The sequence below is a fragment of the Molothrus ater genome, chromosome 5 (genome assembly GCF_012460135.2).
Source record: "Molothrus ater isolate BHLD 08-10-18 breed brown headed cowbird chromosome 5, BPBGC_Mater_1.1, whole genome shotgun sequence".
NCBI lineage: Eukaryota > Metazoa > Chordata > Aves > Passeriformes > Icteridae > Molothrus > Molothrus ater.
In genome coordinates, this window is record NC_050482.2 from 68,601,963 (window position 1) to 68,621,189 (window position 19,227).

Sequence of the window (19,227 nt, forward strand, 5' to 3'; positions counted from 1 at the left end):
GAGGGAGCTGCATGATCCTTACGAAAACTCATGTCTGGTTTTGGTTTTTTTTTTTTTTTTTTTTTTTTGGTTTTTTTTTTTTTTTTTTGCTACTGATTTCATTATGAGTAATTAGAATTTGGCCCCTTGCTTTTCTCCAAAACATGAAGGTCCTAGAGTGGTTTCGGGAGGTTTGGACACCTCCCGTCGTGCTCTGCGTGCCCGGACGGGCGGGGGTACCCAGCATCTCTGCGGGAATCCTTGGCACAGGGACCCGCTCCGGGGGCCGGGCTCGGCGGGGCGCGATGGCCGCGGCGTCCCCGAGCCCCGCCGGGCACGGCAGCACTGGCCTCGGCCCGCCCCGGGGCATCGCGTCACCGCCCCGCGCCGCGCCCATTGGCTGAGCCGGCTGCCCGTCCGCCCGACCGGCCAATCAGCGCGCGCCGCTCTCGCGGGCGCGGAGGCGCCGCGGCCGCAATAAGACGCGCGGTCCGCCCCTGGCCCGGCCCGGCCGCGGCTCGGGCGCTCCCCGTGAGGCGGCGCAGCGTCAGCCCGGTAATTCCCGGGGGCTCGGGGTCGGGGCCCTGGGTTCAGGGGGGGTTTCCTCGGCGGGGCTGTTCCGGCCCTCCAGGGAGGGATGGTGGTGCTGTCCCCCGGGCGAGGGGACGGTGGCCGCGTGTGTCCGTGGCCGCGTCCCTGGGAGCCCGTGGTCGGGTCTGTGTTTGTGTGCCCGTGGCCGTGTCTGTGTTTGTTTGCGCGGGTCCCGGAGGTGCTGTCCTGCTTGTGGCCGAGCCCCCGTGCTCGGGGAGGGCTGGGCCACGCAGGTGCTCCGCTCAGGGACGCCTTAGGAAAGGGATGAGCTCGTCCCGGCTGGAGCAGGAGCCCTGGAAGTGGCCGCCTCTGGTGTTAGACCTTAAAGCTGTGCTTGGCCCAGAGATTCGCCGGTGTGAGATGTTATCCTGGGCACTCTGCGCTGCTCTGCTGAGCTGAGCTGGGGCTCTGGGTTTCTGTTCTCTCGTAGAGTAAGCCATAGAAGGGTTTGGGTTGGAAGGGTCCTTAAAGGCCATCTAGTTCCACCCCCGTGCCATGGGCAGGGACACCTTCCACTAGACCATGTTGCTCAAGACTCCAACCAGCCTGGCCTTGAACACCTTTAGCGATGGGGCACCCACAGCTTCTCTGGACAACCTGTTCAGTGCCTCTGTGCTGCCTCCAGGTCTGCTGTCGGTATCCTCCGTGGTCCCCCAGAGCTTTTGGTAGATTTCTGCACACTAAACCTATGGTAATTGCAGTCTAAACAAATCTTAGGGAGCAAATGATGTCCCCGGGCATGTGGGAGAGCAGAAATTTTCCCTTGATGGAAATACAGGAGGTGTGCATTGGCATCTTTTTGGGAGAAGGCATTTGGTAGCTTTCCCAGCCCATACAAGCGGTGTGTGCTCTATTTTTTTAACAGCTTTGAGAGCAAACGGTGGCTGGCATGGCCATTTGCACTTGTGGGCTCTTTCTGTGAGCACTGGTGTTTATTCTTTCCCTGCAGGTAACCAGCCAGGAGTGTGTGCTGGCCTCTGTATAAAGCAGCTCTTGAGCCTGTGCTGGGATTTGTGTAGGTTGTTGCTTTGCTGTAGGAAAGGTGAGTAGGATTATTTCCATGTGTTGCTCTAAGGCTTTCTAGTTTAAATGCTTCCAGAAGTGGACCTGATATTCAAACAACACTGTGACTTGCTAGTTCTTTCTAAATTTGAGAATTGTGCTTCTGCCTAATGTTTTATATAAGTGAACTGGAATTTATGACACCCAGGTACTATTTGGTCTCTGTGTAAGTGTATCTCTTATAGTAACTAAATTTTCTATTGCTTTTGGTTAAAATGCCAACTAAACTTTGGCAAAGAGGTGCATCACCCCTATTGTTGGGTCTTAATTTGGTTTTGTAGATTATGTAATCTATTCCTGTGGACAACAGAATCAATATCTGAATAAAGAAGTATTTGCAGAGATAGAGCTTTCTTTGCAGCTATTTTATGTGTAGTAGCTCATGCTGTGAACACGCTGCAATTTTTTAATTGTATCTGTGGTATATTGAGTAAGGATCAGTTGCTTTAGGTGGAAATGCTGTCAAATACTTGTTTTTGTTATAAGCCTAGGATCTTACAGGGTGCAGCTTAGTGTGGGATCTGATGTGACACCTGAATCCTAATAATAACTGATTTCTTTGCTTAAAGTGCAGCTGATTATGGGGAGTGGAAAAAATGGACCATGCAGGGGATTTTGTCTGAGACGTTTCTTGTCCTACACAAATCTCAGCCTGCCTTTGCATGAAATGAGACTTTCTTTTGTATTTTTCAGCTGTCTGGTGGGTTTCAAACAATACCTCCTGATATTCTGTAAGAATCTCAGTCCTCAAGGGCTTTTTAATCCTGAGCTGTGCCATTAGGCAGAAATCAGCACTGGGGGGGTTTGCAGAGTGCCCTTGTGTGATGTAGACTCTGTCTTAATGTAAGATTAGAGGAGAACTAAGCTGCTGTTATAAGCAAGATCAGATTCCTGAGTCTGTTAATGAATTCAACTTTTCTAGATACTTTTTTTTGAAAGCTTGTTAAAATGAATGCTGGTATTGTGCTGGGTGTTTCCCAAAACCCAGAATGCATGGGCCTACCCCATCCTGCTGACCTAATTCAGGGTCACAGAGCGCCTGAATTTGAGATTCTTGGAGTGTGACTGAAGCAGCTCCAACTGATTTGAGATGAGGGGAGCTCCTTCAGTGTGTCATGGAAATCCAGCCCCAGGCTGGGAGTGCAGAAATCAAAGCTCAGTCTCCCACTGCCCATGGTTTTGAGAGCACTTAATATTCATCTGAGGTACAGCAGTCCCCCAGTGCAGAGAATTGTATTTTTATATTTTTTCCCCTGCTCTGTCCGTTGCTATCCAGCCTTGTCTCAGGTCAGAGGGATCAGGGGGGATTTTCAGAGTTGCAGTCCTGTGTTAGATGGGCCTTTCAGGCATCCCATTGTCTGCTAGCAGATCTTGGCCCACCTTGGCAGACCCTTGGGTGTGTGGTCAAAAGGTATCTACCATTGAAGACAATCCAGAGGCGGTGTTGCTTGAAAGAAAAAAGAGAAAGGTGCTGTTTGACCTTATGAATGTGTGGCTGTCTGACTTAATGAGGACAGCAAACAGGCTTTTTGTGCTCACTCCAAAAGTAAAAACATTAATCCTGCTTGCTGCCTAAGAATCTGGCATTGTAATTCACAGACAGCAGAGGAGAAATAGACTTGAAAGTCAGGAAGAGGATGGGATAATCTGTGAGGTCACTTGGGGATTCAGTGCAATGAGGACTCACTGGCTGTACATTGCATCCCAGAGTATCTGTGTTGTCACACTTGAGCGTGGAGGAATGATGGAGGAGGTGGCCTGGGGAAAAAATTCAAGCATAGACTGGCATAATTAACAGGACAGGATGGGGGATATGAGGAAATTATGCAGAGTGTGACTGTGTTGATACCTCCTTTGAGAAAAGCTGATAAGGTTTTGTGTGTTGCCAGTTGCAGTGCTCTGGTCCCACTCTGCAGTTCCTCTGGCTGAGGGCCGCAGCTGCTCTCCGTGCCTGCATTCCCTTGGAGCAGAGAGGATCTGGACAGGCCTGGTGGGCTCCAGCTGCATGGGGCACCTCAGAGTTCCCCAGTGAGGGAGATCTGCTGCTCTGTGAGCCTGGGATACTGAGTGAGGCTCTGTTTAAGCACTTGAGGGAAACTGTAGGCTGGAACAGCTTGTACAAATCTGCTCCTAATCAATGGTTTTAGTGGGCTAGTTGCAACAAGCTGGGTGAAGGGTGGCACTTTCCTTCCCACATGAGGTCTCCTGGTTTGGAATTCCTCCCACTCTCAATTGTAAAATCACACTCAGCAGACACTTGTTGCTTTGCTTGTTTTGATTCTGATAGTTGTTTACTTTTCACTGCCTTATTGCTACTTGTACTGCATTATCTGTGGGATGTTTGATGTGTCTGTCTCGTGTCTCTGTCCAGATGTGTCGCTGTTAGATGCCAGACCAGCTGCCCTCTGTGCCAAGCTGCAGCCAAAATGGCAAAGTACAGGCTCGTTCTCCTGAGACATGGGGAAGGAGCCTGGACCAAGGAGAATCGCTTCTGCAGCTGGGTGGACCAGAAGCTGAGCACTGATGGCATAAAGGAGGCTCAGAACTGTGGCAAGCACCTCAAAGCCCTGGGCTTCGAGTTCGACCTCGTCTTCACCTCTGTGCTGAGCCGCTCCATCCAGACTGCCTGGCTGATCCTGCAGGAGATGGGCCAGGAGTGGGTCCCCATCCAGAGCTCCTGGAGGCTGAACGAGCGTCACTATGGAGCCCTGATTGGGCTCAACAGGGCAGAGATGGCTCTGAACCACGGCGAGGAGCAAGTGAAGATCTGGAGGAGGAGCTACGATGTCACCCCACCCCCCATCTCTGAATCTCACCCCTACTACGCCGAGATCTACAATGACCGTCGCTACAAATGCAGTGATGTCTCTCAGGAGAACCTCCCAAAGGCTGAAAGTCTCAAAGATGTGCTTGATAGACTCCTTCCCTACTGGAACGAAAAGATAGTGCCAGAACTGAAAAGTGGCAAAATGATTCTTATCTCTGCTCATGGCAACAGCAGCAGGGCGTTGCTGAAGCACGTGGAAGGTAAGGGCCTTTGTTTTAGCCTTCCCCTCTCCTCCTTGCTCAATGCCTTGGAGCTTTGTGTGTTGTTCTGTAGTGTATATTACTTACCTGGGCAAGGTAAGAGTGTCTGTGGTCTCCAAGGAGGAGGTAGAAAGTTGGTCAAGGAAGCAAACTGGGAGATGTGGAAAGGGGAGAGTATAGTGATCCCCCAGTCAGGGAATAATGTGCTCTGACTCCATAATTCAGGAGGCTGAACAATTGCTTCATTAAGCTATACTATATCACACTAATACTATACCAAAGAGACACTGTACTAAAGAAAAACCCATGACTGTCTGAGACAGGACACAGCTCTGACCCAACTGAAGCAAAACAACCTTCACCAGTGTCCAGTACCCAAATCACTTTGGGTAAACAATCTCCGTAACACATTCCACACGTGCAAAACAACAGGAGCAGCAAGTAGAGATAAGAATGGTTTTCTCTTCTTCTCTGAGCTTCTCACTGCCTTCCCCAGGAAAAGTCCTGGGAGAGAGTTGTGCCTGCTGCTCTCTGTGGAAAGAATTCCTTAGGTTAATGTAGTTAAGGAAAGGGCCAGATGCTTTCATTTTAATTCTCATTGTTCATTTAAAACTACTGTGTTCAAACAAAATTTTTGATTGGTTTAGATAGACAAAAACTCTGCAGGCTCACATTATTCTTGGGTTTTTTTCAGCTGCTTTGTCAGGTTTGTGATAATCATCTCTTAATTAAAAAAGCATTGCTGTAACACAGCAGAATAAAAGTGCCTGGCTTGGGTTGTAGAAGATGTTGTTACTTCAATAGGTTACCCTGATAATTTTTACTTAAAAGTTATGTGACAGAGTTCTGCAGAGAATAGGCACTTGCTAAAGCTTGTGCAAATACTGCAGTATATCCCAATATAGAAAATGCATCCCAATAAACAGCCAAGTTGGTAGCTTAGCATAAGATTGTTGATTTACCACAGAATGGTTTGTGTTGGGAGAGATCTTTTAAAGGCCATCTAGTCCAGTCCCTGTGCAATGATCAGGGACATTTTCAGCTAGATCAGGTTGTTAGGAGTCCTGTTCAGGCTGGACTGGAATGTTTCCAGGAGTGGGATATCTGCTGCCTCTTTGGGCAGCACGTTCCAGTCTTTTACCAGCTTCATCATAGAAACTTTCTTCCGTATATCTAGTCTGAAAGGATCTTCTTTTGGTTTAAAACCATCATCCCTTGTCCTATTGCAACAGGCCCTGCTAAAAAGTCTGTTTCCATCTTTCTTAGAGGTGTTTCTGGAACCTTCTCTTCTCCAAGCTGAACAGTCCCAGCTCAGTCTTTCCTCAGAGGAGACGTGCTCCATCCCTCTGCTCATTTTTGTGGCCCTCTTCTGGTCCTGCTCCAACAAGTCTTACCTGGGCTTAAAATCCCAGAACTGGTCTTGAAAATTATTCATTTTTGGCTTTATGATAAAAACCATCCTTTTCATTGTTAGAGTCTTACCTCCCTTCCTCTTTCATCTCCTGACTTCTAGACTCTCCTAAACTATATTAATTAATTATTAATCATCCTTGAACTATATTAATTTCTTTGTGGGTAGAGCAGAATTCAGTGGTTACATATGTGTGAATGCAGCCTGCTACAGTTGTAGTTACGAATATGCACAGACTGATTGTGTCCACTCAGGTTTTTTTTTTTTTTTTTTTAGTTTTAAAATCCTGTGTTTTGTGGCTCTGCCTGCTGATTACTTTTTGCATTTGGCCATGCTGGAACAGTCAGGACATCAGGAGTCTGAAGGCTGTGAAATGAGCAGGTGCAGATGGCTTCTGAGACTGGAGAGGCTGTGAATCCTGGGGTGCAGATCATGGATGAAGGAGGAAGGGCTGGTTCAGTCAGTTCCATGATGTGGTCAGAGTGGTTGTCCACACTGTGTGAAATGATAAAGGAAGAAGGGGAAAGGGGATCTGGGGACTTCCCTGTCTCCCAAGAACTGAACCAGCTCCATGAAACCACGCTGGCCAAGCCCTCTGGGGGTGAAATGGTGACAGCTGAGTGTAGGTTCCAGCAGAGATCCTGGGCCACCTTCTGTGCCCAGAAGGTGAGGCTGCAACAGGGGCTGGCAGCCTCAGGGAGTGGGAGGGTTGCTTTGGAGTTAGCATGGCTCACTTGGATTTCTTGCTGCGCTGAGATCAGGGAGGAGCAGTGCTGCAGAACCTTGGGACAGTTGCCAACTCTGTGTAACTCTTCAGGACTGCCCATACTCAAGGTGTAATAGAGTTGTCCTTTGTCTTGCAGTATACTTTCACCCTCCCAGCACGTGCTTACAAAGGGAAATGTGAACTTACAAAGGGAAATGTGAACTTACAAAGGGAAATGTGAACTTACAAAGGGAAATGTGAGCAGTCCTTGGCAGAGGATCTGGTGAGCTACCCCAGCTCCCACACAGGAACTACTGGCAGGTACCTGCTTGGCTCTCCTGCCCTTTAGGTAGTGGAGAATGGATTTCTGAAGAGCTGGCCTGAAGGGTAGCATGGACAGAGCTTTGAGACCCCCGGTATTACAATCTACCTTTGTTGTTTTATTTTCCCTTTTTTTTTTTTTTTTTCCCTTGGCCTAAATCTAGCTTGATCTAAGAGATTCCTTGTCTGCATTGCTGACTGTCTCCATTTCTCTGCTGGAAGGTTGTGAGTTGCTCTGGAACCCTGCTAGAGTGGACCTCATTCAGCAGTGCTTAAACTTTGCCAGTCTACTGTATTTATAGCACCCACTGTGAGATGGGCTGTGTTTTTGTGGATTTTTCTTTTTTATAAGATTAGTGTGTCCTGCACTTCAGTGGAGTTTTCTAAGCCTCTCCAGCTTAGCTGGAACTATTTTTCTTCCTTTTTTTTTTTTTTTCTTCTTTTTTTTTTTGGCATTTTGATAACTAGGTTCCGAATGCCTCAAGCAGCAATCTTGTATGGCTGCTTGGATGTCTTACTCATGGTGTTAACTTGATCTTGGAAGATGTAGATCAAACTTTAAATGGCAGAAAATAGGAATGTTTTCATTCAGTTGGATCTGATGAAACAATTATAATTGTTTTAGTGTCAATTTGATTTTTTTTTTTTCCGAAAAGACTACAGAGTATCCCTTGAAGTTACTATTTCAAGGAGGTATTTTCTTGAAGCAGGACTGCAATTCTCTGAATCTGTGTTTTCCTTGTTCTGAGTAATCGGTAAAGAGCTGGAACTGTAGTTCTGCTTTCTACTTGCATGGAGCAACAGTATCATGCTCAAAAGGCTTTGATTGTGGGTTTGGATTTTGTTCTTGTTTTCTCATTGCACAGAGTGGGCCTCATTAAGATGTATGAAATGTCTGTAGAATATGTCATGCTAAATGAGCATTCTGGATGCACAGGATCTATTTGCAGGTGTTTTTTCTCAATTCTTTGGGGGAGGATAGTTTTCTCTTTATCTAATAACCAGTGCTTCATATTAAACCCTTTTGACAGTGTTTCTTTATGAAGATATTAATGTAATACTTGTGACCACCTTGCCCAAGTGCTGACTGGAGACCAAGTCCAATGGACTGATTTACCAGGAAGGATTGGTGGGCTGTCTCAACATTTCTTTCTTCCCAGCCATTTAACCCTGGGCACTGGTATCAGGTACCTCAAAACAAGGTTTGTGGAATGCCTGATTCTAGAATTTCCAGTAGTATTCCAATAATTTACATGCTGGAGCTGGTGTGGATTGTGTTGAGGGCTTCTTAATAAGATTATTTCACTGATTTTGCTGCTTATCCTTCTTCAGGAAATACTGCTTATGTGAGTGTGGTGTTGTGAGTGCAGGTGCAGGAAACAGCTTGAGATCTAAAACTCAGTGGTCTTGAAATGAGATGGTCTGGCTCTCCCTGTCATTTCCCCCAGTCTTTGATCAGTGCTTCTGCTGCTTATTTCTTGTGAGCTTGCTGGGCCTCTTTACAAATAACCTTGGCCTGTGTTTTGGCCACTGCTGCTCCCACAGCATCAGGAATGTCTCTCCAACATTATCCCCAACAGGGCTGGGGTTGGGCAAGCTCTTGGGAGGGGACATAGCCAGGAGAGCTGACCCAAACTGACCAGAGGGATATTCCTTAGCCTTTATGATGTCTGCTCAGCAGGGAAAGCTAAGAGAAAGTGAGGGAAGGGCATTTGTGATGGCATTGAAGCAATAGCTCTGCACACTGAAGCTCTGATTAGTGGCAAGTGATTGGATTGCCTGCTGATGGGAAGCAGAGAATAAATCCTTTGTTTTCCTTTGCTTCAGTGCTTGGCCTCTACTTGTGTTTTAGTGAACTGTCTTTATCTTGACCCACAAGTTATTTTTGCATCTTTTCTCCCCTCCCATTGAGCTGAGGATGGGAGTGATAGAGCAGCTTGGTGAGCACCTGGTGTCCAGCCACACCACCAACCCACCACAGTTCTTTTTTGGTGCCCCACTGTGGTCCCCTGCCACTACAGCTTGGCTGTGCAAACCTAATACAGACAGAAAGTCTTGGCAGACATGAGTGGAACAAATGTAAATTATATACCACAGCCATGGTTGTAGCCCACCCTTCTTTCTTTCCTTAAAATTTGCACAGCAAGGTAACAATCTGTCAAGATCAAAAGCCAGATTCTAACACTGTGCTTGTTTCCCTCCTCTGCCCTGTTGAAGTTAGATCTTCTGTCAGCCCTGCAGGGAGGGCAGAAAGTGGCTCTGAATATTTACATTACTAGGCTAAAGGTTTGGTGTTTTCATTAAGCATATGGGATGCTATGACCTGATTTAGAACTCAATTAAAAAGCACTAGTATTAAACAAACTTTTGTGGCTCAATTGATGCATTTGATCTTGTGTATGATCTTTTATTGGATGAATCATCTGGGCATGCAGAGAGGAGGGTGTTGTTATTCTCAACAGCTCTTGTGGGTTTTGGGTTCCTCTGACCATAAGAATAGGAGGGAGGAACTTGGTAAGAACAGGTGAGAGGGAAGGGGAAGCTGAACCAGCCCCTCTGAAAGTGCTGTAGTGCTCAAAATCAGTGGGGTTTGTCTCTGTAGGACTTTGCAAGGTCCAAATATTTGAAAACACCCCATGGGCTACCACATGAAGGTGATTTCTTAGGCTTGCCTGGAGATATTTCCAATTTGTGTGTTTGGTTACCCAGTTTGGTTAAATGGAGGTTAAGTGAGCTGGGCAGGAATTCTGAATGTGATTTTGGAAGGTCTCTTTTATAAAAGGTGCTGTACCAAGCTACTGTAGTGCTCCTGTGCCTGACTGCTCCCTGCTGTACAGGTGAGGAGCAGTGTAGGTGTCAGGTCACTCAGGTGTCCTGGGAACAGAGCAGGGCAGATGGCCACTTGAGGAGTGCAGCTGCCTAGGCAGCATTTCATCTGGACTCCTCAGGAAGTCATCCCGAGTACTTCAGTAATGTCTGTGGGTTCTCACAACTATAAATATGTAGGACCTGGTTTTTAAACCTCCTTGGGTAAAAACTGCTTCCAGCAGCTCAGTATTTCAGCAGTGCTGAGACCCAGGCTTTGGCTTTAAACTGAAGGGAAGCATGTTGCTTCTTCATGGTCTTATTTACCATTGCACCTTGGAGTCAGCAGTTGAGGTCTTGCCCTGATTTCACCCTTCTTCCCTGTGCCATGGGCTGGGTTGTGACTCAGGCTGGCTCAGATGGAGCTCAGGAAAAGGTCAGCTGGTTCAGGTTACAGCACATGGAGTAACTGGATAGCAGTCAGCTCACACTGCAGCCATTGCTGCTGCAAGGTGTGATCCCTTTGCTGTCCAAGGTGTGTCCTTTGCTGGCCTGCTGGCTGGGGAATGTTCTGGTGAGCTCTCCTGCAACCAAAGAGCTTGTGTGACCAGCCTGCTCAGCTTCTTGCTTTCTGAAAAACAGAAATGCTACACACAGCAACAGGCACTGTTGTTTCTTTAGGGTTTTCATCTGACTTCAGCTTGTGTTTCCAGACTTCTGGCTGTGGGGCTGCACTTGTCTATGAGGAAAAGTCCTGAGGAGAAAACCATCATGTTTGCTGCTCTGTGTTTATCCTAGGCTGCACTGTTTTGCTTTGTAAATCAATACTAGTTGACATTGTGGTCACTCCATGTTCTGTAAAAACAGTAAAATCCATTTCTGAATCCGTGTAGCTACAGCTAGTTTTGTTTAATCCATCTCCAGAGGAAACTTTTAAATATCATGTCTCCTGACCACATTATGTGGTTAGCCTAAACTCTCCTGCATGACTTCATCTGCTGTGTATGTATTTGAATGGTTTAGTCTGGGAGACTGAACTTAGGAGGTGGTCAGAACACTTCCTAGGCATGGATTCTCTGGGAATACACATGGAGATGTGGGTGTTGTTAAAATCTAATGCTTCAGAATCCTTGGAATAAGAGCTCAGGCAGCTTGGCTGCTTCTTTTGCAAACCAAGTCCTTGAGAACAGTGCTTGTGCCTGGTGAATGGATGCAGTATTTTTCCCATCTATTCCTGCACCATTTTTAAATTCTAGGTATTCTTTGAGGTTTTTTCCCTGTAGGTCTGATTCTGTGGCCTACACCAGGTGAATTACTTGTCCCTTGTATGCAAGAAGTGCTTGAGCTGTCTAAGTGTGACTTGTTTCAATGGACTGATGCTCAATATGTAGCAAGGTGTAAGTTCTTTGCCAAGGTTTCTTTCTGGTGCTCCATGCCCTTCTGGAAGTTGGGGCTCACCCAAGTGCTGAGCATAAAGCAAGAATAGGGCACTGCAAAAGTTGGGTGCTGGTGCAGTCTCTGGGCAGGGGCACATGATCCTCACCTCATGAACAATTCTGGTTTTTCTGGCCTGTTGTCACCCCACTGCTGCTGAGTTGTTTGACTCGTGTGTTTTCCTGTTAATGTGATGGCTCTGCTTTTCTACTTAATGTGCAAATCTCTGGTAAATTTACACCCCTGTGTTCTGAGGACCATCTGTTTTGTCAGCTGCTCCAGGAGGATGTTTGCTTGGTGCACCTTGGTCTGGTTCATATGGTGTCATCACTTCAGAAGCTCGTGGTGTGCATTTTCTGAGTGAATTACTCAAATCTGCCCTGCTTCACAACAGCAGGCTGCTGCTGGGACCTCAGTGCTTCCAAAAAGGGGGGGGGGAAAGGAAATCTTGACATTCCCAATGACACCAGCTTTCTTTTGCCTGATTTTTTTTTTTTTTTTGAGGGATAGTATCTTTGCAGTCACTGCTTTTAATGCAATTATTTAGACTTTGTGTGGAAACTTTACTAGGATGTTTGGTCTTGAAACTCACTTGGAGGCTTTGGATGTGTGTTTGATATAAAAATAACCAGCAATTTCATTGAGATGAGAGCCCAGAGTATTTTAATTACATGTCTGCATAACATAAATATTATTTTCCAGGTACACATTGCTTTAGTGAAGCGGGGAAAAAAGAGGAATGCTCCAAGTACAAGTTGACTTTCTGCTTCCTTTTTCTTCCCCTCATTTGAAAATGGAAATGAATATCTTGTATGTAAGAATTCTGAGAACAGTACTGTGGACTTGGTTGTGAGAAATCGGATGTGGGCAAAGAGTGATTCTCACACAAGTAGAATTAAATACTGATTTTTGTGACAGTTTGTGTGATAGGAGTTGCCCAGAAAATTTAAGAGAAAAGCTAACGTTGTTACCCTGCCTCTTTAAGAGTCTATATAGGCTGTGCAACAGAGGTTGTTTCATGTTGGAATAGCACATGTGGGATCCCATCTTTTGTGATTTGTGAGTTGGGAAATGATGGAGGGGAACCTATTGTACTCCATGTCCTGAATTAAAGGAACAGTGTAGTCTCCTGGGCAATCTCTTCCTGTTTATTTCACATGTGTAGGCTTAACAAGTGAAGAAATTTCTTCACCTTGATGGGAATTCTCTCCTTCAGCTGTTCCTAAAGGACTAGCTGGGAATTGACCCTTGAATGGCTGGTGGTGTCCATGGAGGCTGGAAGGTGTCCTTGGCTGTTTTGAGACTGGGTAACCTCAGAAATAAGGCAGGAGGCAGTGAGGAAGCTGGAGGTGTAACTCTGTTTTGTTTTTCTTTGGCAGGCATCTCCGACGAGGACATCATCAACGTCACCCTTCCCACTGGTGTGCCCATACTTCTTGAACTTGATGAGAATTTGCACCCTCTGGGCCCTCACCAGTTTCTGGGTGATCAAGAAGCTATCCAAGCTGCCATCAAAAAAGTGGAAGATCAAGGGAAAGTGAAATCTGCTGAGAAGTTAAATCCCACTGTCTAACACAGCTGTGTTCAGTGTGGTAGTGAGTGATGATGTACGTATGACTGCTAGGTTGCACTGTGTGAATGTCTCAATTTCAAGCACTAAATAATTGGAAGGGACAATTGTTGAGTCTCAGGTTGGTAGTTTACCCCTCTGCCTTTTCAAAAACTGGAATTTAGATTGCAGTGTGGTTTTTGATACTGGAAAAGGAGGAGATGATTCAGGTAAAGGAAACTGGCAGGGCAGCCTGCCCCAGATCCACCACTGAGGATGGCCCAGTGGAGAAATAAAGGGATGTGATATTGGTGTCAACAACAATCAGTCCTGATCTGTTAAGGAGAAAAGCACCAGCTTACTGGACTAATTTAGTCCAGGATGTTATAGGCATTAAAACTGTCACTGATAAAATGTCACTGTTACCAACTAGGATTTTTCTGTGTCGCAGTAGCTGTGTCAATTTGTTCTCAGTGGATTTCCACCTTCAGCTGGACAACTCTCTGCCTTTGTTATTTTGAGTCTTCTGTGGCCAATTCATGGTCCAGAGAATTTTGTAGAGATGTTGTGACTACTAGAGTTATCATAGTTATCTTTTTTTACACTCTATTTGGTTTTTAAGGAATGCAGATGGAATCCCTTTGCCTCCACCATCTTTGCAAAGCCTAGCATCACTGCATTTTGCTGGCTTGCAGTAATAGGATTTAAGTCAGACTTTAGTCCACAAAAGAAGCACAAAGGTTTTCTTCTGCTCAATTTTTAAATTATGTAGCTCCTAGTGAGGGACCTGAATACTTTTGAAACACTTTGGTAAGGTGTACCAGAGGTTTCATCACCCCTTAGTCAGTTGATAAATAATTCCTGCTCACCTCAGCAAAAGTGACATAGGAAAAACCCCTCTAAGCTTTCCTGAGTTGCAAAGGTATCTTGATAAATGTGTTCCACAGTAACATTAATGTGGCATTATCTGTATCCAGTTCTCTGAAGGGCTGGGAGAGATGCACGCAGCATGTCACAAGTGCTGCTGCATGCAGCTCCTTCAGCCATCCTGCTGGTAAGGAAAGCTATTCTGCCATGCCTGAAAGAGTTCTCCTGTGAGCCTCTCCTCACAATCTCAGCTTCATTCCTGCTGGGTGTTTGGCACTGGATCTGACCAGTTCACCCTGTGGCTGGATGCAGTGTAGCAGCTGTGGCAGCCTGGTGTCCTCTTCATGTACACAAGCACCAGGGTAATTCCACTTCTGAAGACTTGCTCTTAATCTTACCTGCAGATATGACACTGATAAAAAGTTTACATCTGACCCAATGTGCCAACACTTGAGCATCTCAGTCTGACCTTGGATATCAACATGGGGGACACCTGTGTGTGTGCTGCTTGAGCTGAATATGTTCTCAGCATGGCCCAGCTACAAATCTCAATATTGATGGGAATTTCCTTGGTATGAGGATAAAGTTGTGAAATCCTGGAGGAGCTGCAAGCTCTGTAGCTTGCTTTGTAAGTGTGAGAGGATGATTTTTTCCTTTTGAAGAGAGCAGTGTGACAGTGTGGTGTGCCTCTGACAGTCTTGCTGACGTGTGGAGCTTTGCAGGTCTGATGCCAGCTCACATTAGAGTAGCACATACTCCATAAAAGACTTCTTGCTAGAAGGTAGTTTCTCATGCATGAGTGGTGCTTGGGCTTCTCTTTGGTTTTGTTTTTGTAGCCCTTGCAGTAGAAACAAAGTTACATATTTCTCTTTTTAAACATAAAGCTGGTAGGTTTCATCTTTCTTTGTGCAAGAGACATATTTCAGTGTTTTTTGGTTGTTTTGGTTTTTTCCCCTCTGAAATGCTACTAGCAGCTTCTCTGCTACTTGATTCGATACTGGCTTAGTTTCTGGGGTTTTAGTTTCTGTGCTTAGAGTAACTCTGACTCTTAGTTGATAGTTTCCAAGTGAGTGTTACAGTGTTAGCATGCTGATCAGCAAAAGTTCACCTGTGAAAGAAAACCTTGGGAAGGGTCACTGGCACTCAAGTGAGTAAATTCTTCCCCAAACATTAAATAATGTGTGAAGCTTAATATCAAGTAAATGTTACTGTAGGCTTGTAAACAGAGCCACCTGTTGCCAGTGGGAGCTGGGTGCATCCAGGTGTGTGAGCACACAGGCCACGTCCACATCCCTTTGGCACTGTGGAATTGGAATGTAGAATGCTTCAGGATGTGACATGCAGCTCCAATATCCTTGGAAATGAACCCAGCTGAGCTGGGAGACAGGCTCTCTCCTCCCCTTAGAATCCATCATCTCTTCTGTGGTTGGAGAGGGGAATGGAAAGGTGGATGAGGGAGTTTAGGGAGCATTAATTGCAGCTGAAATCACCCTTTGAGTCGTGGCCAGGAAGAAGAGAACAGCAGTGTGATGTTTGCAGGAGGTGCTGTTTCTGCAGTGCTGCTTGAGATGTGAACAGTGACAGTGCTCTGGGAAGCTTGACTTGGTTTGCTTGGATTGTGGCTCCACAGTGATGACAGGATTTTATGTGCACATCTGGCAGCAATAACACCTTGCAAAAGTATCAAATGGAACCAACTGGGGATTTCATTCTGCTCTTAAGGATTATTTTAATGCCTTGCAATTCCAAGTAACCTTTTATTTAAAATCCTGATTCATAAGCCATGTCTACTGAAGAACAGACACCAAGTTCCAAGGTGTCAGACACCAAGATCTTCAGGCATAGCTACATCAGAGGGAGAAATGAGAATCTTGCTGTAGAGATCAGTGGTTGGGAAGCAGTTTTTCCCCTATGTTTGAGTGTGCCTCAAAGTCCTATAAGGTAAATGATGTTTTTAACATAATGGATGTGGTTGATTTGGTTTGTTTATGCATTTTTAATGTGTGGTTCAGTAGCAGTAATAGCTCTAGATCCTCTTGAAAACCTTTGTAAATATGGTGGAGCTGGCAGTTTCTTTTTAACTCAATAAATTCACCTCAAATAGAATTTAATTTGGCTTCAGTCTTTTTTTTTTCCTTCTACTCCTATCCCCTTTGTTTCCTTTTCAGGGCTGATAAGTAAATAAAACTGACCTTCAGGATTCCAAAACTTCTCAAACAGTTGTTTATCACAGATCATGCAGTAAATTGGGTTAAAATAGTGCTGGAGCCAACACTTCCTTGTGTTTACATGTCAAGAAGCTCTGCTGGAGGGAATACATACCCCTCCAAAACCGTGGGGGCATTTCCTTAGGGACTTTACTTCCAGAACAGTGCATCTAAACAAATGCTTACTGATTCCCATGCTTGCTTTTCCTTTTAGTGAGAAGCATTACTGTTCGATGTGTGTTTAAAGCTGTGGCTTCTGGAGACAAAGCCAACCCCTTCACTCTTCAAAGCACTCTGGTGCCAAGCAGAGTTGGAACTCCAAGGACAAGCACATGGAGCTGCAGGCCTGCTTCTTACTGCTGACCTTCACACAGAAAGCCTTGGATGCTGGGATAACGGGAGGCTGTATAAAAGTCCTAACAAAAGTTAGACATGCAGATAGAAGTGGGGAACACCCAGCTGTGGGGCTTTAAAAGCATACTGAAGAAACAGACTTTTTAAAACTTGGTCTTGTGGTTGTGTTGAGTGGGGAATGGAACAGATCTGTCTGAGCCATTTGTGTACTGATGCTTATAATTTTGCTTATAATAATGTGGCACTGCTGCCAACCAATTGAAAATTTTATTGGTATTTTAGAGTGTATTCTCTCCCTTTCCCTGTCACTTTTTGTACTTCGCTCTGATAGCACCTCACATTGTTCCAGAGCCATCTCCACTGTTTCTTGTGTTGGGAAGAGACCATCTGAAGAGCAGCTTGGTTTCAGTCTGCCATTCTTTTGTGCCAGGGACTTTGCTATGAGCCTGCTCTGCACAACCTGAGGAGAGACTGACTACCTAGTCACATTTTCAAAATTTCAACTTTGCTTTTATTATTTTTCTTACTTTTTTTTTTTTAATTTTTTTTTTTAAGTTTTGGTTAGTGGAGAGTGCTCATTCTCAAAGTTCACAATAAATGACATTTGCCTTATCTGTTTTCTCTGCAGCTCCTCAGCCTTGCATTCCCATGGGCAGGAGAGGAAGTTGACATGACAACCCTGCTGTTCAAGGAAGCTCAGAGCTGTGGTGGGAACTCTCTAATGATTCAAATAGAGGGTGTAGAAGGGTTTGGACTCTCCCTTTGACAGCTGTGCTGAGCAGGTGTTGCTGCCTCTTCTTGTGTTAGGTGGCCAGAGGCTCTGGGTGTGGGTGATAGAAGAGGCAAGTGCAGTTTAGCCCAGAGAGCAGGATGGCTGTGCCATGGCACTCCTCAGCCCTTGTTACCCAGCAGCTGTTCCAGCCTTGGGGCTGTTCCAGCAGAATTGAGCAGCCAGGTTTTGTCCCCACAATGCAGAAAAAAAGGGAGCAGGGGAGGAGGCTCCCTGTCCTTGCTGTTCCCATTCTGCTGGCAGAGCAGGGGAGGGCAGCAGACACCAGACTAAGGCTGTGCTGTGCTGTGCTGTCCTTCCCAGGGCAATGAAGTGGCCTGGAGATGTCTTCTGCTGGCTCTTCTGAAAGGAGGGGCATTGACCCACAGCTCAGTTGGAGGTGGCAATGTAGATGATCCTTGTAGGTGCCTCCCAGCTCAGATTATTCTGTGCTTGTTGCTGTGGTGCTGCAATTACTCCTATCAGGCTCCAGAAAGCAGTTGTGGCCCTAGTGGGACCCCAGCACTACAAATGCTGTCTGCAGGCATTATTGCCTCGTTAACAGAGCCATGTTCCTCCTCAGGTCTGTCCCAGCTCCCCCTCAGCACAGCACCTGAGTATTTCCTCATCTTTGCTCTGGAACTTTCAAGAAATTTTGGAAAAGGAATTCTCACTCCCAGGAAAGCAGTGTGAATCCAGAGGCAGCAAATACTGTCAAATTGGGCTGCTCTTGGCCTCAGAGGAGCCAGGCACTAGTTTGCTGCCATCTTCCAGCTTGGTCATACCTGCCCATGAGGAGCAAATGGCACAACTGAGCACACTCTTCAGTGGAACTGTTTCTTGCAGTAAAAGCCTTTTTTTTTTCTCCTTGTTCCTGGTGACAATCTAGCAGAAGAGCTGGAAAGTAGGAATGTGCATGTGCTATTAATCCCTCAACCTAGGCTGGGGATGCCTTGCTGTTAATTAACTCCCAGTGCATCCTGCTTTCCTGACAGGCACGTGCCAGGCTCTCAGTAACTCCTGTGATTAAAGCTGAGCTAGACCTCTAAGAGCTGTGGTTCTTCAGCTGTTCCTGAACTGTTTTTTCCGGAATCTCTATGGAAGGCAGTGATCCTGTCTGTGCTAGGGGTGAGAAAGCAGGCATAAAGATCCCTGAGCATCCCTGAAGGCAAAGCAACTGCAGAAATTGCAGCTGCCGATGGACTTGTAGAAAAGCAAGTGGACAACAGGTGGAGCAAGTGCATTGTGGTGAAGGATGCAGAGGAAAAGGGGTGGGTTTTACACTCCTGTGCCCACATGGGCACAGCGAGGTGTCATCAACCTCTCCTGAGAGGCAGCACATTTTATCTCACAGCCAGAAATGCCCTGTGGTGGGACAAGTGGTATGAGGGTGAGTTTGTTCTGCTGGGGATTAAATTGCAGTCATCATCTGGGCTCGCTTGTGCAGATTAGTCCTACTTTAGTCCAACATCAGCAGCTCCACCAGACCAGTCAGTGCTGCGTGAAAAAAGGTGCTCAGCAATGAGCAAATGCCAAATCAAAAAGAACAGGAATTGGAAGGTGCCTTGGATTTCAGGGGTCTGATTTCAGATACTCTTGTACTAATTTTCTCCAAGGGCTCTTGTATTCTTCTCTCTCCCTGTCAGAATTTGTGGAAATTTTATAAGTGTTTTGCATTCATGCTGTCAAATTGAGCTTTGAGAAAGACAGCTCAGACCTCCCTCACACCTTGCCATATCTTGAAATGTGTGGACTGATGTGAATTGCCCAAGTAGAGAGAGTCTGATGTAGCTGATAGGAAAAGACTCCTGCAAAGTAAATGCTCATTCTTGTTCTGCAACCTTCCCTAACACATTAGTGTGAAAAGTGCTCGTTAGTGATGCAGAACTCATGAGCTTTGTGTTTGCACTTGGTGTATATTTCAACCCATATCTCTAAAGGAATTTTCTCAGTTACGTACACATTTCAGTTTCATGAGATGGTGTGGGAATAGATACGTAATTTTTGTTGGACAACAGCAAAACAGAATAAACTTTCCCAGACCTCATTTTCTCAGGTGAAAGCTTTAGGAGGCCCTACAGAAATTAAAAGTACTTTGTTTCAGTCCTGGAAATCTTATATTCAGTGCTTTCCCTTCTGTGTGGT

At 45.8% G+C, this 19,227-nt stretch overlaps 1 protein-coding gene across 2 annotated transcripts; it reads left to right on the forward strand.

Annotated features, from left to right (window-relative positions):
- Window positions 1-442: 442 nt before the first annotated feature.
- BPGM (bisphosphoglycerate mutase) lies at window positions 443-15,863 on the forward strand. 2 transcript variants are annotated; one of them, XM_036401252.1, is made up of 4 exons: window positions 443-534; window positions 1,520-1,612; window positions 4,004-4,659; window positions 12,716-15,863. In XM_036401252.1, exons 3-4 carry the CDS (start codon window positions 4,059-4,061, stop codon window positions 12,907-12,909), a joined length of 795 nt encoding a protein of 264 aa, XP_036257145.1. In that variant the 5' UTR covers window positions 443-534; window positions 1,520-1,612; window positions 4,004-4,058; the 3' UTR covers window positions 12,910-15,863. The 2 variants fall into 2 exon arrangements, with proteins under 2 accessions (XP_036257145.1, XP_036257146.1); XM_036401253.2 differs by lacking the exon at window positions 1,520-1,612 and having other exon boundaries at window positions 459-534.
- Window positions 15,864-19,227: the final 3,364 nt, after the last annotated feature.

What these genes read in the sequence shown, in the direction of transcription:
- BPGM (XM_036401252.1), top strand. Translation starts at nt 4,059, where the DNA reads ATGGCAAAGTACAGGCTCGTTCTCCTGAGACATGGGGAAGGAGCCTGG. An exon ending in GTTGCTGAAGCACGTGGAAG is followed by an intron (nt 4,660 to 12,715) that starts GTAAGGGCCTTT and finishes TTTCTTTGGCAG; the next exon opens with GCATCTCCGACGAGGACATC.